Source organism: Rutidosis leptorrhynchoides, chromosome 6 (assembly GCF_046630445.1).
Source record: "Rutidosis leptorrhynchoides isolate AG116_Rl617_1_P2 chromosome 6, CSIRO_AGI_Rlap_v1, whole genome shotgun sequence".
Taxonomy (NCBI): Eukaryota; Viridiplantae; Streptophyta; class Magnoliopsida; order Asterales; family Asteraceae; genus Rutidosis; species Rutidosis leptorrhynchoides.
The window spans coordinates 109,929,951-109,947,392 of record NC_092338.1 but is presented as its reverse complement, the minus strand read 5'-3'; the positions used below and the strand labels follow the sequence as shown (position 1 = coordinate 109,947,392).

General features: G+C 33.3%; 2 protein-coding genes across 2 annotated transcripts; both read left to right on the top strand.

Annotated features, from left to right (window-relative positions):
- The first annotated feature begins 3,117 nt into the window (after positions 1–3,117).
- Positions 3,118–4,474, top strand: LOC139853076 (protein IQ-DOMAIN 11). Its single transcript, XM_071842441.1, has 3 exons — positions 3,118–3,192; positions 3,287–3,565; positions 3,848–4,474. The coding sequence occupies exons 1-3, from the start codon at positions 3,118–3,120 to the stop codon at positions 4,472–4,474; spliced, it is 981 nt and encodes a 326-aa protein (XP_071698542.1).
- Positions 4,475–7,453: 2,979 nt separating this feature from the next.
- Positions 7,454–17,065, top strand: LOC139851875 (uncharacterized). The gene is made up of 11 exons (XM_071841057.1): positions 7,454–9,747; positions 9,872–10,111; positions 11,727–11,850; positions 12,097–12,249; positions 12,340–12,539; positions 12,647–12,719; positions 14,563–14,769; positions 14,945–15,183; positions 15,280–15,358; positions 16,037–16,177; positions 16,251–17,065. The coding sequence occupies exons 1-11, from the start codon at positions 7,604–7,606 to the stop codon at positions 16,464–16,466; spliced, it is 3,816 nt and encodes a 1,271-aa protein (XP_071697158.1). The 5' UTR covers positions 7,454–7,603; the 3' UTR covers positions 16,467–17,065.
- Positions 17,066–17,442: the final 377 nt, after the last annotated feature.

Here is a 17,442-nt window from a genome sequence, read left to right as displayed (position 1 = left end):
ATTATACTATAAATAAATGAAGTAATTTGTAGTTATAATAAGTTTACAAACACAAACACTTATATAATAATAATACTCTAAAAAGATTGTGATTATGATTATGATCTAAATATCGAGATATTAGAATATGGTTATTGACAAAATGAAAGTAAAATATGATCAGGAATATGTCACTATGATTAAGATCATGATGATGATAATATAAGAATATGGTTATGATTATAATTATGAGGTAAATATAATGCAAATGTGGAAGGGTTGATAAAAATATCATTATTTTCATTTTTATTATTTAAAATTATCATTATTATTTAAACTATCATTTATATTAAAAATATTAAAATTATTATTATTATTTCTATCATTATTATTATTGTTATCATTATTACCGTTATTATTATTATAATCACTAGATCATATAATATTCAAATAAATAAATAAGTTTATTACATATATCATAAATTTTCTTAAAAATACATATTATTATATATTTTTAAAATATTACGACAAACATTAATTATATTGATAATATTATATATATATATATATATATATATATATATATATATATATATATATATATATATATATATATATATATATATATATATATATATTTATATTACATATACATACTAATATTATATGTATAATGATATATATCAAGAATATCAAAATAATTATATAGATATGAATGCAATACATTATATTAAATATAAAACATTAATATATAATAATAATTAAAATTTTAATATATTATAATAAATGGTAAATTATAAAAATATAATAATTAAAATACATTTAGAACTATTAATATTAAAATCTACTAATAAAAATTTAATAAATGATATTAATAAATATATCGCAACTATATGATTTCTATAACTATTTTATAACTATAATTATTAATATGTAAATATTATATAATACGTGATTTATTGTCATTATATGTTTTATTATATATAATGGATATAGGTTCGTGAATCCGAGGCCAACCTTGCACTTGTTCAAGTGCCGTCATATGCATTATTGCTACGAAATACAGTTTTGTGAGTTTCATTTGCTCTCTTTTTAAATGCTTTTGCAATATATATTTTTGGGACTGAGAATACATGCGCTACTTTTATAACTGTTTTACGAAATAGACACAAGTAATTGAAACTACATTATATGGTTGAATGGATCGAAGCCGAATATGCCCATTTTAGCCTGGTAATCTAAGAATTAGGGAACATCACTAATTTTGAGAATTAGTGCACCCCTAATTGACGCGAATCCTAAAGATAGATCTATTGGGCCCAACAAGCCCCATTCTGGAATTTGGAATGCTTTAGTACTTCGATTTTATCATGTCCGATGGGTGTCCCAGAATGATGGGGATATTCTATATGCATCTTGTTAACTTGTTAAGGTCGGTTACCATGTGTTCAATCCATATGAATGATTTTTATGCAGATGCATGATGTTTATGAGAAATGAAATGAAAATCTTGTGGTCTATTAAATTAATGAAAATGATTGTTTATGATAAACTAATGAACTCACCAACCTTTTGGTTGACACTTGAAAGCATGTTTATTCTCAGGTATGAAAGAAATCTTTCGCTGTGCATTTGCTCATTTTAGAGATATTACTTGGAGTCGTTCATGACATATTTCAAAAGACGTTGCATTCGAGTCGTTGAGTTCATCAAGATTATTATTAAGTCAATTATAGTTGGATATATTATGAAATGGTATGCATGCTGTCAACTTTCGATGTAATGAAAGTTTGTCTTTTAAAAATGAATGCAATGTTTGTAAAATTGTATTATATAGATGTCAAGTACCTCGCGATGTAACCAAATGTAATGTATTCGTCATGATGGATTAGGACGGGTCGTTATAAACTTAGTTTCATGGAGATCCAAGAAACAAACAGTGGTTTCAAGATCTTCTACAGAGGCTGAGTACAGATCCTTAGCTGACTGTACTTGTGAATTAACCTGGTTGAAATGTTTGTTGAAAGATTTCAAGATTCAGACTTCCACTGCCATCAAGATATTTTGTGACAATGAATCAGCTATCAATCTTGCCTCTAATCCTGTTCAGCATGCTAGAACCAAGCATATTGAAATAGACTGCCACTTTGTGAGAGATAAGGTCAAAGCTGGGATCATTCAAACAACTTTTATACTATCCAAGGCCTAGGCAGCAAATATCTTGACAAAGCCATTGAGTTACACACCTTTTCATACATGTTTGTCCAAGTTAGGCACATGTGATCCTTTCACACTGCCTACTTGGGGGGGGGGGGGTGTTAAAGGTGTAACAAATGAATTACACGCTGATGCAGGGTCAACGAAGTCAACACTCAATGTTGACTCCACAAAGTTAACTATTCATTCTGTATACAGCTTTGGAGAAAAGGATATCTCAAGTGCTTACACTAAGCATGCCAAATATTTTACCTAATGTAGATTAGCTTAATTTAATTAGTTGGTTATTGTTAGAGTTAGTTATATAGTACTCTGAATTGTAACTTTCATTTCATCTTTCAATGAAATGGATTAAGATTCCTTTCACTTTAATTATAAGGTTATATTTGCCAAACACTATTAATTAACTATTTACAATTTAAAAAATGTAAGAATCAAATAATCATCTTCTATTAGTTAAGTCAAACACCCTAAGGTCTCTACCAAAAAAGGTCATGTTGCAATCCTCATATACATACGCACATTATACTCTATTATATATTATTTATAATTTATATATTTATATATATATATATATATATATATATATATATATATATATATATATATATATATATATATAATATATCATGATATGATATTATTAATCTAATAATATGATATCGATATATAAAGCATTATAATTATAACATGATATGATAATATAATAAATATACAGTGAGAGATAAGTCATACTCTATAAATAGCCTATTTATAATCTCTTGCCAAAACACACTTCATATTCAAAAGCCAAGTTCCATATGGTGTCCCCTAAACAAAATGTCATTAATTATTCTGTTTCAGTTGAAATTTTAATATGAAACGTTCCCTTATGTTACATTGTTACACATTAGTACTATCAAATCTGTCTATTTCTATCTTATGGGGAAGAAAAGGTGTTGGTTTGGTTTCTTAAAGCGATTATTCGTCTGCAAGGCCGAATCTACAGACAAAAATGTGAGTTTCATATTATTTCAACCATTTGTTTGCGCCTAGAACATAATATTTTGTACCAAACTGTTATGTTATGCCTTTTGAGAATTGGTTTCAGGGGACAAAAAATAGAAGATGGTGTTTCAGCATCCTAAAAATGAGCCGCCATTACCATGCTCTCGAAACACCCGATACAAAATTGAACCATCTTATGGCGGCTCAGAAACAACACACAAAAGCACTTGCAATTGCAATAACGGTTGCAGCTGATGCAGCCGTTGCGGCCGCAAATGCAGCCGCTGAGCTGGCTAGGCTTGTAAGGTCTCCTGAATATTTAGAAAGAAAAATTCAGAATGCTGCAGCCATCAAGATTCAATCTTTTTATCGTGCACATCTGGTACATATATCATTTCACTACTACTACTGGTTTGACCTTTTGGGTCAAACCTACAAAATTCCAATTTTACCTCATTTCAATTTAGTGAAGTACATAACATCATTTTTTACTTTCTGGGCTAACAGTTATTACATAAAGTTTATACCTTTAACTTTTGATGAGAAGTTATAAAAACTACCCTATCAAATTCAATGTCGAAATTTTGTACATCTGACCTTTTAAAAGTAAAACAGACACTACACTTTGTTTTGACTAGTTTTATGTGGTTGGAACTCGAAATAGGCATCGAAAGCATTGAAAGGTTTGAGGGGAGTAGTAAAGCTTCAAGCTTTGATTCGAGGCCAAATTGTTAGACGAAGAATCTTGAACGAATCAAAGAACACGCGCAAATCTAAGGTCCATCAAATATGTTTGCCTACATTTGTTCAAGTCTCTAACATATATACAGAGAATCAAGACATTTGTACCCCGCGAATTGATACAAAGAAGGATCAGATTGTTCAAGATTCGACTTCCATAAGATCCCACAACCGATTGTATCAAGAAACGTCGATCAGGGCTAACCAATCAGAGAAACTGAGATTAGAGCACAAACATAATACAGAAGAACAAAATTTACCATCTTTTCGACCACGAATATTGTGTAATTCAAGAAGACACTACAACTTATCGCCTGATCAATCAGACGATACAACATTACCAAATTCGCCAAATTTTCCAGCTTACATGGCCACCACAGAATCGTTTATGGCTAAGGCTCGATCGTTAAGCACCCCGAGACATAGGCAAAAGCTATCATTTTTTGATGGTTACTGCACTCATGGGTCATCTTATGGTATGCCCATGTTGTCTTCATCATCATCTTTTAATGGTAGCATGAAAGGCAATTATAGACACATGCATATGTGAGCTAAAAGTTATCATTTTTATATGTTTCAAAAGAGTAATTCTTTTTTACATCCCTCTAATATGATGTATCTGTAAAGTTTTATAATATCTCATGATATTAACAGGTGTTTTTTTATAAATCAAGACTCGGATATTTTGTTTTAGATAATTATTTTGGTTAATATACTGAGACAAGCCTATATTAACACTAGCATATTTTCGGATCTTAAACAAACAATTATATACTGAACTAGTGAAATGACCCGTGGAATCACGGATTTATTTAAACGAAACAGTTTAATGATATGTTTTAGGTATTAAGTGAATGTAAATGTTAAAGTCAATTAGTTTAATAACCCGTGGAATTACGGAGTTCGATTAAGAAACTTGTCGTTGTTTTTACAAACATATTGATGTACTTAACTTGGTTAGAATAAATGAACTACATTCATTGTCTCACCACCGTTTTTCAATTTTCATCCCAATCATTGTTTTCTTTTTCATAAAAACATACATTACAACCTTTTATTGAGACATGTAGTTCGGATACATATGTAACGTAATTAGTCCCGTAAAGAGAACCCATAATAATAATAATAATAATAATAATAATAATAATAATAATTAATAATAATAATAATAATAATAATAATAATAATAATAATAATAATAATAATAATAATAATAATAAAGTTTGTTTTAAAATTGAGTATTTATATATTAATAATAATAATAATTACGGAGTAATAAATTATTTAAGTTATTAAATAATTAGTTACTATAAGTACAATTTTTTTTAATAATAAAATATTTATGATTAATGACATTATGTAAGTAACCTAGATTTTTTTCTTTTTCTTTTTGATTTTTTCTTAACAAAAGAATTAGCCAAATAATAAAATCATCATTATAGTTCTTTAATAGAAACTACAGATAAATAGATAGATTCTGATTTAGTGTTAATAAAAATAATAAATAATAAATAATATATAATAATGAATTAAATAATAAATAAACTATAAATAAATTTAATCTTCTAATTATAGATTTAAGGATTATGCTTAATAAAATCATTTGTGCTTTTAGAGTTGTCGTTAAGAAGCTTACGTTTATTATACATTTGAATTTGAATAATCGCTATTAGAAAAATCAATATTAACCATTAGGTACCATACATATAAGCACCTTCGGTTAGAAAAACCTAAAAATTTTAAGTAATATAAGTACTGAGTATAGTTTTTAAATTTGACAAAATTGCGCGGTTGATCCCTCATCTTTATATCAAATAGCGCAGGTAACCTTTTTCTTTATTTCTGACCTCGTTGACCCTCATCTTTCGAATTGTAGCACGGATGACCCCGTCAATAAATTCTGTTAAATCCTTGCAGATAAGTTAAGCCACATGCGTAGCATGTGAGGGCAAATTAGTCTACATCTATTTTTATTATGCTTTTATATCACATATTAAATTAAATATTAATATTATATAATATTTATATATTTATATTTATATTTATATTTATCATTATCATAACAGAAGAAAAAAACAATCGGTGGTTTTCAACATATAAGCACTAAATCGGTGGGTACTTATTGTTGGATCTGGAATTAAATAAATATATGAAAGGCACACTAACCGTTGAGTTCTCAAGGATCAACTTCTGAACGGAATAGTATCTTCCGTCAAGTTCCTCTCCGTCGGCGCCATGGTCAATCAGGTGCTTGTTACATTATATACACGTAAAACTCAATTTCTATTTTTGAAATTATTTCAGTTATCCCCACGTTAGTTTAACAAAAGGGGGTAAAATTGTTTCTGAAGATGTCGCAACGTCGACGGACGACGGATGACGGTGGTCAGCGATTTCAACTTCACCTTGAGCATAATCACTTAAAGCAGCGACGGTATCTTTTAACGCGGCGGCGTAAGAAAAGTGTGCGGCGGCGAAAGCGTTCCGAGCAGATACTGATTCCTTCATTATTGAATTCCGTTCCTTGCATCGATTTTCTCGTTATCATTTTTGATTGTGCACAGCCCATCGATACTAAAATTGAACTAGTGTAGATACAAATAGATACATTGATTCATTTGAATTAATTTATTCATAAATTAAGTTGACATTCAAGGAACCAATGACAGCGCGACATGTGGCGTAAAAATTACATGTGATTGAAAAAAAAAATTCAAAATTTCTTTTTACGAAAAAAAAGAATTTTCCTAAATTTTTTTTTCATTTTTTTTTACAATCAACTGTGATTTATGTGATTTACCTGCAGAATTACATGTGATTAAATTGTACAATCACATGTGATTGGATTTGACATGCATAATCACATGTGATTAACATGCAGAATCACATGTGATTGTAAAAAAAATATTCAAAAAAAATTTTAAATTTTTTTTTTTAAGTTTTGAAATTTTTTTTTCGAATTTTTTTTTTTAATTTTTTTTTTCAATCACATGTGATTTTCGCGATACATGTCACGCTTTCATTGGTCCCTTGAATTTCAAACAAATTAATGGATACAAGAGTTAACTCATTAATATTAACGAATTTTTATAAAAATTAATTGTAATAAATAAAATATTGAGTGATGAGTAGAGTCCAGGGGAATCGGGAATTATGAGAAACGAATATTAGCTAACGCGAACATCCATGACAATTGTCAGAACTCAGCTGGAAGTTCTTGTAGAAAAAGACTAATTTGCCCTCACATGCCAGGCATGTGGGTTAACTTAACGGCAAGGATTTAACAGAAATTAGTGACGGGGTCATCCGTGTCACAATTCGAAAGATGAAGGTCAACGAGGTCAAAAATAAAGAAAAAGGTTACCGGTGTTGTTTGATACAAAGATGATGGACCAACCGTGCAATTTTGTCTTTAAATTTTTAATCCGATATTAACTATTAATAACTACTGTGTCTGTAATAACTAAACAAAGTTTGTATCCCCCTACTACAATAACCCTTGGATTACATTACACATTCCCTCCTTTTACTTTTCTTTAAACAGAGCAACAATTGTTCACCTCTGAAACTTCAACTGCTACCAACTTTCCTTCCACCGCCTCTCAACAGTCGCCGGCGGCAACGTGAGTACGTGACGGCTATCTTCCACGTCACCGTCAAGATCGTACGTATCTTTGTCATGTCACCGGCAGTGGAAGATTTCCTATATCAATCAGCATCTAAACAGCGTTCGAATTTTCAAAACCCTAACCCTAGCGTCCTCAAATTTTCTACTGATTCAGGTAAATTCAATAATAATAATAGCTCTAATTTGAACACGTTTTATTTTGATTGTTCAAATGACGCGGCCACCATGGCCGCCGCACGTCCATCAAGGAGGAAACATGTGAAAGTTAAGAAACATTTAAATAATGGTTCAGTGATTACAAAACCTGCTAATTGTACAGTTAATGGTGCCGATTTTGTATTTAATTCGAGTAATAATGTTTCGGTGTTGAATTCTAGTCTAGGGCAAACTACTAGTAGTGAAAATGGTGAGAAAGAGAGTCCTAGTGAGTTATTGGATTCTAATATGTTGCGATTTAGTATCGGAGCTACTGATAATAGTAAGTTAGGAAATAAGTTGGGTTCAGAACAGGTGCAGGACAGTGGAAATAAGTTTCAGTGTGTTGATTTGAATGAAATTGGGGAAACTGGAAATGGTAGTGAAACAGGTGACAATAAGTTTGAAAAATTCAATGGTGTGGATTTTGTGTTTGGTGCGAAAATGAGCAATGGTGGAATGAACAAAAATGCAAGCAATTTTAAGCATGGATGTGGGCCTGATACTGAAATTGGTGAAACAATGGGAAGATCAGGTGTCGATGGGTTTGTGAAGGTCAATAAGTTTACGAGTGAGGTTGAATCTCGTTTGGTTGATTCTATTTCTGGCTTGAACCTGGGAACAAGGGGACAGGGTGAAGGCAATTCCTTGGATGATAACGTCAAGAGAGAGGAGAGCGATAATTTCAATAGTGGAAAACCTAAAAATGTGGATTTTGTATTTTCTGCCAATTATAGAGATATTCAGAGAGATTTGCATCACCAAAAAGATGAATTTAAAGAGAAAATTGTTAAATTGGCTCCGGATGAAACCGCAACTGAAGATTTGGGGAAGAAAGATCACTCGGCGAGTAATACAGAATTTAAATCTGGTTTTAATATGTTTTCAAACAGTAAAGTTAATCAGGTTTTCCATGTTGGAAGTCAGACAGAAAATGCACCGAGCTTCAAGGGAAGAAAGAAACTTAATAATGAAATGAGTAATTTGAAGAGTAAAGGAGCAAAGCAAGACAACACTATCGATTCTTTTCGTGATGGTAGCAGTCATTTTGTTTTCAAAAGTAATTTAGGCAATGTGTCTGGTGACAACGCTCAATCTAAAGTATCCACTGAGACAAAGACAACAAATATCCCTGATCCGACAAAAGAAACTAATACAAATAAGATCAATCATTCTGATGGTGATGCATGTTCCAGTTCCAGTAACTTGTTCGTGTTTGGAAGTGACAAAAGAAACATATCATGTGGAGAAAAGGGAAAGAGTGATCAACCAAAGACTGAGGCTAAATCGATAAAAGAGACAGCTGCATCTTCATCTTCGTCATCGACTACAGGTCTTGGTTTTGTACCCAAAGTTGATTATTGTAATGCACCCCTGACTAATGGACCTGGAATAACCATTAACTTCAGCTATTCAAGTAAAGTTGGAGAATTTGAGGATTCATTTACGGGGTTTAATACGCCAGATATAAACTTGGCAAATTCTTTCACAGTAGATATGTTTCCTTTTTTTGGTAAGAAGCTGGAATTTAGTAAAACTAATTCTGTTGGGCTGAGAAAAATAAAAAAGACGAAGGCAAAACTGAGGCAACAAGGAAAAAATCGTCAGAAGGGTGGTCTTACTTCTTTATCTAAAGAAGTTCCTTCGTCATTTGAAGAACCTTCTGGATGTTCACCAATGGATGTATCCCCTTGTGGTGTTGCTAATTGTGACCCAACTACTATGGACCCTGCAACCTCTCAAATTCTAAAAAATGAAGATGATGTTGATACTACAGAAAATTTGGGTGTAAAAAGTTTCTCATCATCTTCGGGTACATTATTTGCTGATGGTAATGTGTCAGCGAGACAACGACCTCGTCAGAAGAAATATAAGTTGAAAACAGGTTGTGTTTCAGAATCCATAAATTACAAGAGCGGAGCTAGTGCATCTTATGAACATGCTAATGGAGGCCATGCAGAGGTTTCCAATCAAGATGAATGCGAAAAATGGAGAAAAAGGTTTATATTATCAGTCTTGTTTTGTTATTTCACAATTCTATACCTTAAGTTTCTTGGCTTCCTATATGCGATAGTGTTCAGACTCTATTTGTTGTCGTTTTTTTGAAAAGTTTATTTTTTACAGGGGAAACCAGGCTTATAAAAATGGCAATTTATCAGAAGCCGAAGTTTGTTATTCAATGGGTATTAGTTCAATACCCAATACCGAGACACCTGGATTTTGTCTAGAGCCTCTTCTTTTGTGCTATAGTAATCGTGCAGCTGCACGCATGGCTCTTGGAAGGTTGAGGGAAGGCCTAAAGGACTGTCGAATGGCTGCTTCATTAGACCCCGATTTTGTCAAGGCCAACTTGAGATCAGCAAAGTAAGTTTTTTGTCTGTCTTGTATGTAATGCCTATTATCTGATTCGTTCTTTGCGATTCTATCCTTAAACTCCCATAGCTATCTGAGATGATTTGATTTTTCCCGTATCATAATACAAACTAACATACTCCTAATTAACTGATTTATGTGAGTGAGTGACTGACTTGTATGGCAGAATAGCTGGAACTTTCTAAGGTAACATGAAAATTGATTGGGATAGGAAACGTCATAAATGGCTAAATCTTACTGTATGAGAAGTTTATAGCCTCCCTGGTTTTTATGTATTTCTTAGGTTTACTTCAATATGACGTGAAAGAAAAAAGTTTTAAGGTTTTTCCCGTTACCCGAGAGGGCGAGTAATCCAACCCAGTACTCGGGAATACTCTCTGGCTGTTTCCAACCCTTTCGAGGCCACCCCAAGATTCGAACCTAGGATCTCTTGCAATAATGTCAGGGTCAGGGCCCCAACCACTGGGCTACCTTGGGATGGCTAACGGTGTTATGATTCCTGTTTATGATGTGGACCAATCCTACATGACTACATCCACTAATCGTCTTCAACTGAAAACTCGCTATAAAAGACGTTGGTTAGTGCTTACCGTGTAGTAAGATCATCATAGTTGGGCATTTTAACTTCTAATATTCTGATTGCTATTTATATTCCGTGCCTTTCCGTTTGTTTGATTCTATTCTGATTCACTAGTTGATATAAAAGTTGAATATATTTAATGTTAGGTTTGTGCGAGTGTCATGAGAAAGCAACGACATGCATTAACACATACATTGTCTTAATGATATGTAGTTCTTTTCATCTATTTGCCCGTTTTAGTTGAATCTTCAATTTAATTTTGACCATTCATCAAACATTTTATCATACCTACTCTGTTTGTCCAGGCACTAAAACCTGGCCTTTACTTTACTTCCGTAGATTAGTCATCTGACTCAAGTGTTTAGACTTTGTATCTTGTACTAATATCTTCATTAGCTTGGTTAGCATATGGCGTCTCGCGTCTTAACTCATACATTACAACTCGATAACATTGAACATAACGTTCGTTTGCATTGCAAACTTAGTGGATATGCCTAAGAATTACTTCACATGTTCAATATATTTTTATGGTCATTCTAAAAGTAAACGAGTACTTCTACATGTGGCAACAACAAATATGTAACTGCTTAGATGAAAAGTATTGATTTGATGTTTGCTCATACTACTGTGCTAATATATTTATATCCATATAATAACTATACATATTTTTTAAATTATATGAAAGCTGATAGTTGTACTTTAAGTCCATATATGGATATGCTTGATGGGTGTGCTCGACCCTTTATATATGTCATGAGTTGAGTTGGTGGGTCCTAGTGTGCTGTTCTTTAAGCTATGCAATGCACAATTTTTGGTGTTGATCAGTAGAACGTCTTCTGTGGGGAATTGGTGGCTTCATTTAGTGTACCAAAGAAATATATATTCATATCATGCAACATATAACTTATTGGAACGACTTGACATCTTGTTTGTTTCATTTGGATTTGTTTTGTTTTTATGAGTTGCAAGGTACCTTGGTACTCTGCATTTTAGGGATGAAAACGTTTTATCATTTTTCTTTGGTAGTTGCCATTTACTTCTAGGAGAGTTAGAGGATGCAAGCTACTATTATAACAAATGCTTGGAGTCTACGCTTATCTTGGATCGGAGAATAGCAATTGAAGCTGCCGATGGCTTGCAGAACGCACAGGTAACTATATATTTTATGTAGCTTTGTATCTTTCACCGCGTCTTCAATAGTCACTGCAATGTTTCTGTGATTTATGTGTGGTGTCTTTGTAAGGTTACTGTGGACTAAAGATCTTAATTTCTAATTGGTTTTTGGGTTACTGATTGCAACAGTTATTTGTTTTTGGATATAGCTCATAAATTCAGTTCAATGAATAGGTTGAGAATCTGTAGAATCTTTCCTAACCATTTTTTCTTCTCATGGCAGAAAGTTGCTGAGTATTTAAAGCTGTCTTCAGATCTTCTTGCACAAAAAACCTACGAGTCATCAACCAATGCGTTGGAAATTATTGTCGATGCTTTAGCCATAAGCTGCTATTCAGAGAATCTATTAAAAATGAAAGGGGATACTTTCCTTGTGGTCTGTTATACTCTACTTGCTTTATGGTTTTCATTAGTTATGCTTGGTTAATTAAGTGATTAATTGGTTTGCATTGATTTGGTCTAACAGTTGGGGAAGCATAAAGAGGTGGTTCAACTGTGTGAGCAAACTCTAGATTTAGCCGAAAAGAATTTTGAAAATGGAACAAATACAACGATAAAGCTTTGGAGGTGGAACATGCTGTCCAAATCCCACTTTTATTTGGGTAGGCTTGAAATAGCTCTCGACTATATTGAGAGACATGAGCGACTGAGACCTACAATAGACAAGTAATGCATACTATTTTATCATTACAATAATGAAGACTGTCACCCTATTTGCTAGGGAACACCAACTAAAGTTAGGTACTGATATTATTCTAAATTATATGGTGTAGGGACAGGACTGTGGGCTCTGAGGAGTCATTAGCTCATTTGGCTATTACTATACGTGAGCTTTTACACTGCAAGGTATGACTACTGCCTACTAAGCTGCACATCTGTTAGTTAATCGAATGTGAAAGAAAGTATACATTTATTGTCATGTGTTCTTAGCTGGTAAATAACAACTTTTGTTTTAGGCTTCGTTTGCTCTGCTCACATGATTTCTCTTTTCATTCTACATATAATATATTGCATGTAATAGCCCTTCAAAATATATAAAATCCTTTAAGCATGAATTTCGTAGGTATAATGGGAACTTTTTTTTTTTTTTTTTTTTAAATGCAAGCATGTATATATTACTAGCAACAACGACTGTACAAATACAAACTATCATAAGTACCCAGCGGCCAGCGACCTAAACTAATATGGATCAACGACAAATTATACTAAACTAAACTAGATGAATTTATGTACATGTGTATAAGAAAAAACATAAGTAAATTAGCCAATCCCCGACCGAGTAGTTAGTGGAGCCACGTACGAACTTGGGTTAATTAACCATTGATGCCACTCCAAGTCAACCTTCTTGTTGCGCTTCGAGATCCATCCGAAACTTGCACATTGAACCTCGGCTAAAATCTTTGTCGGTATCCAATCTTTATTTTAAAAACCTTATTATTCCTTGCCTTCCATATGAAATAGGAACATACCCATTTAACCGCTTCCCAAATTGACTTTTCACATTTTGAAAAATCCGAACATAATGAATCGTTATTTATTGGATCAAACGAATGTAGTCTGTCATCAGGGACGTTCCACCATTTTAGAAAAATCTTCCATACCTCAGCCACTTTATTACGCTTAAATAACAAATGGTCAACTGATTCAATTTCATCTACACAGATAGGGCATAGTAGAGAGTCTAAATCGATTCCCCTTTTATCAGGCTCCAAACGAACCGGCAGTCTTTTTTGATTCACTTTCCATGCATGGATCCAAACTTTTTGAGGCACTGATTTATTACGAGCTATAGCATTAGCTTGGTTACCAGACGGCAACCATTTCTCGTCTATTACCTGGGCAAGCTGTTTAGAAGTGAACCTGTCATCGATACTAAAACGCCATTTCCATGTATCTTGTGAATTGCAATTGAACTGGACAGATTCATTTGTCCTCAATAAATTATCCAAATCACTCAGAGCTTTTAATGGGAACTTTTTATTGAGCTGAAGATGTAGAAAACTTGTGATGGTTGACCTTGTTTGTCATTATTTTGAACCACGAGCGTAAGAGTACAAAACTTTAAAAGTTTGTAGGAAAGAAAATTACAATTTGAACCCAAAGGACATACACATACTGGAGTTTGGCTACTGCTTTTTATATCAATAGATATTTGAATCACATAATCACAAATGTGTATGAACTTCATTTTAATATGGTAATGTGAACAGCTGCTTACATATTACTGTATTATGCATCAAGTAATATCTAAGCTACAGTTTATTCTGATTCTTGATGCCTATGCTGCCCTTGTTCCTTATGATCAGACTTTATTCATTACCTATAAGCATTTATACCCGTCTAGGTTAATAATGTGGTGATTCTGTAGTTGTGTTTTATCTCCTTGTAGCCATCACCAAATGTTTACCTCATAAAGTACAACCAATCACTAAGTTTGCAACTCAAAATGTTCTGATTCTTCAAAATGTTACCTTATAAGCTGCAGTCTATACTGATTCTTCAAAATGTTCCTTTGTTTCTCTTAAGGAACTACAGTTTTATTTATTTCTGTAAGATTTAGACTTTGATCATGTTTGATAGATTTAACAAGATAAAGAGTGTTCTATCTTCATGGTTTATTGTTGCAAAAGTTATACATATCGGCATATGTTTGCCAATGTACTCAAAGTATTTTTGTCACCTGAACCAGAATGCAGGAAATGAAGCCTTTCAGAGTGGTAAGCATATGGAAGCAGTGGAGCATTATACAACTGCAATATCAAAGAGTATCGAATCACTCCCATTTGCAGCTGTCTGTTTTTCGAATCGTGCTGCTGCACACCAATCTTTGGGTGAAATTATTGATGCTATTGGAGATTGTAGCATAGCTATAGCTCTTGATGGAACTTACTCTAAGGTATGATGCTATTTCAGTACTCTAGTTTTATCAGATAGCCTTCAGTTATCTGTAACTTAGATCATATCTCTTTTCAAATGTGGGTTAAACGGGTAAACGGATACTTAAAACTATTTGACTATTCGGTTGATAATTAATGTGTGGTTTTTACGGTTATTGTTTTGTCAATTGTTAGGCTCTTTCGAGAAGGGCTACCTTATGGGAGATGATTAGAGACTACAAACATGCAGCTGATGATCTTCAAAGACTCGTAACCATACTCGAAGTACAGTTAGGAGAGAACTCACAGAAGTCTGCCACACCAGGCAGAACTACAAATAGTAGCGCGAAAGATTTACGAAAAGCTCGCCGGCGTATTTCTTCTATTGAGGAAAAAGCAAAAAAAGAACGGTCTCTAGACTTTTACCTCATTCTGTAAGTTCTTATTTTAATTAATCTTCCGGTTTCTTCATTTCCAAGTTTATCTCTAGCAGAATATTTTGGTTCTCATTGTTCTTGCTTATATTTTAGCGGAATAAAACCTTCAGATGCTGCAGCGGAAGTTAAGAAGGCTTATCGAAAAGCAGCTCTCCGACATCATCCAGACAAGGTTTGCTTTGTATCTTATATCTACATTAACACAACAACAAAACCCAATACCGCATAAGTGGTATATGGGGGAGGTGAGCTGTAGACAATCATTTCCCTATCCTAGAATAAAGACAAGTCATTTCTCCACCCAAAGTGAACACTCTCAAAAGTAGAGAAAGTCATCCCTCTCTCTATTCGACTGATAGAGAGATTGCTTCCGAGTGGACCTCCGGCCGGCCAATAAGTAGGAAGAAGTTTTTTAAAAAATTAAATTAAATTAAAAATAAAATTGAGACGCCATGAAAATGGGAGGTGATACTCACACACCAGCTTTTGATCCATACACACATAATTTACAAATATGTCCTTATTTACAATAATAGTGTTCAACTCCCTAGATAAATTCAAGAACATAATTGTAAGTTTTATGGTAAAAAGTGTGTATGGATCAAAAATTGGAGTGTGAGTATCACCCCCATGAAAATGGTAAAATCAAATTTGCATGGGTTTTAAATCCTGCCTGAAATTTAATTTAGGCTCTTAAGAGTTAGTCAAGTCGCCAATAAATCGAACCTTGTTGTCGATTCAATAACTAGAGCCGTTTATATCTACATTAAATAGACTTGAATTCGAATATTAAGCAAACTTGTCACTTTTTTTCATTTTTTTTGTCTAATAAGTTTGTGGTGAGTTGTAGGCTGGGCAGGTTATTGCAAGAACAGAAAGTGGAAGTAATGGGCAGCAATGGAAAGCGATAACTGAATCGATTCAAATTGATGCCGACAGTCTCTTTAAGATGATTGGAGAAGCATATGCTGTGCTTTCAGACTCTACCAAGGTCTGCATTTTCTTCTTTTTTTACATCCTCTGTTTTCTATAATGAAATTTTTACACCTCATCATGCATTGCAGAGGTCCAAGTATGATCTCGAAGAGGAAATGTGGGATGACACGAACATAAACGTCTGCAGCAGTAGTAGTCGAAGATCATCTGACTTTTACAGTTCTCCGTTTGAGACTAGTAACCGCAGAAATTCACACGATACAAGGAAGACTTACAGTAATTCGTACTATCACTATTGGGAAGATTCCAGAAAGTCTTACCATGGCTCCTATCCCCGTTGGTAAATCCCTAACAATCATCGACAACAGAATTACTTTTTTCGTTAATTAAAAACAGAATCGAGTTGCAGTCGAATGTGGTTGATTTATACATGACTCTGCTGGTCCCAACCAGCTAAATGAGTATCCTTCTATCAATGAATTACGTTACCCGGGGATTAAAAGTTAGAGTTACTGGAGTTGTATACACATATATATGGTGAAATAGGGACTTAAGAAGCAAGATAAGATAGGTCTTGCGTTGAACCCCTCACCGCGATTTTTCACTCGATGCATTATTTGCAACTCTTGCTCCATTTGTATTCCAGTTCTTTCTTAATTGGTTGAGGCAATGAAGGTGTTGTACAAGTACAAGAAAGGTTACTGCTTGTTGCTACCTATATAATTTGAGCAATTGGTGTAGTGTTTGTCGTATTGTGTCTGATAAAAAGAGAACAAAATAGGGGCTTTCATAAGTGTAATTGAAGTTACTGGTGGTCTATTTGAAGGATGTAGAGTATGATTATAAAACGGTTTTGAGTATCATCACGACTAAAGCATGTGCTAGTCAAATTAGAATTGTAACAAAATTCAACTCTGCTGACACAACGTAATATAGAGATACCTATGTGGTTTGAGTTTGTCCATTAGGTCCAGGGGTTGGATGTTGAAACACAAATATGTTGAAAGTCTATATCTATTATCACATTCTCGTGTGATCTATCCTCTCTCTTTCGCTAAATCACATTAATCCCAACAATCACACGCGCCCATAAAGTACAAGGGTTAGTGTGAAAACACCATATCCATTTTTGAAGTAACGCCAAGTTAAACGCCTTCAAACTTACATTAAGACCTTCCTTATAAAAAGAGTTCAAGACGTTCTCCATTTTAAACAAGCAATCTTTCGAGAAGAACCATCACCTCACCAAAAAAATCTAGACCAAATGCTCTTGAACTCTTTAAGGACACCTTCGGAACACTTAAAGATCGATAAATAAAA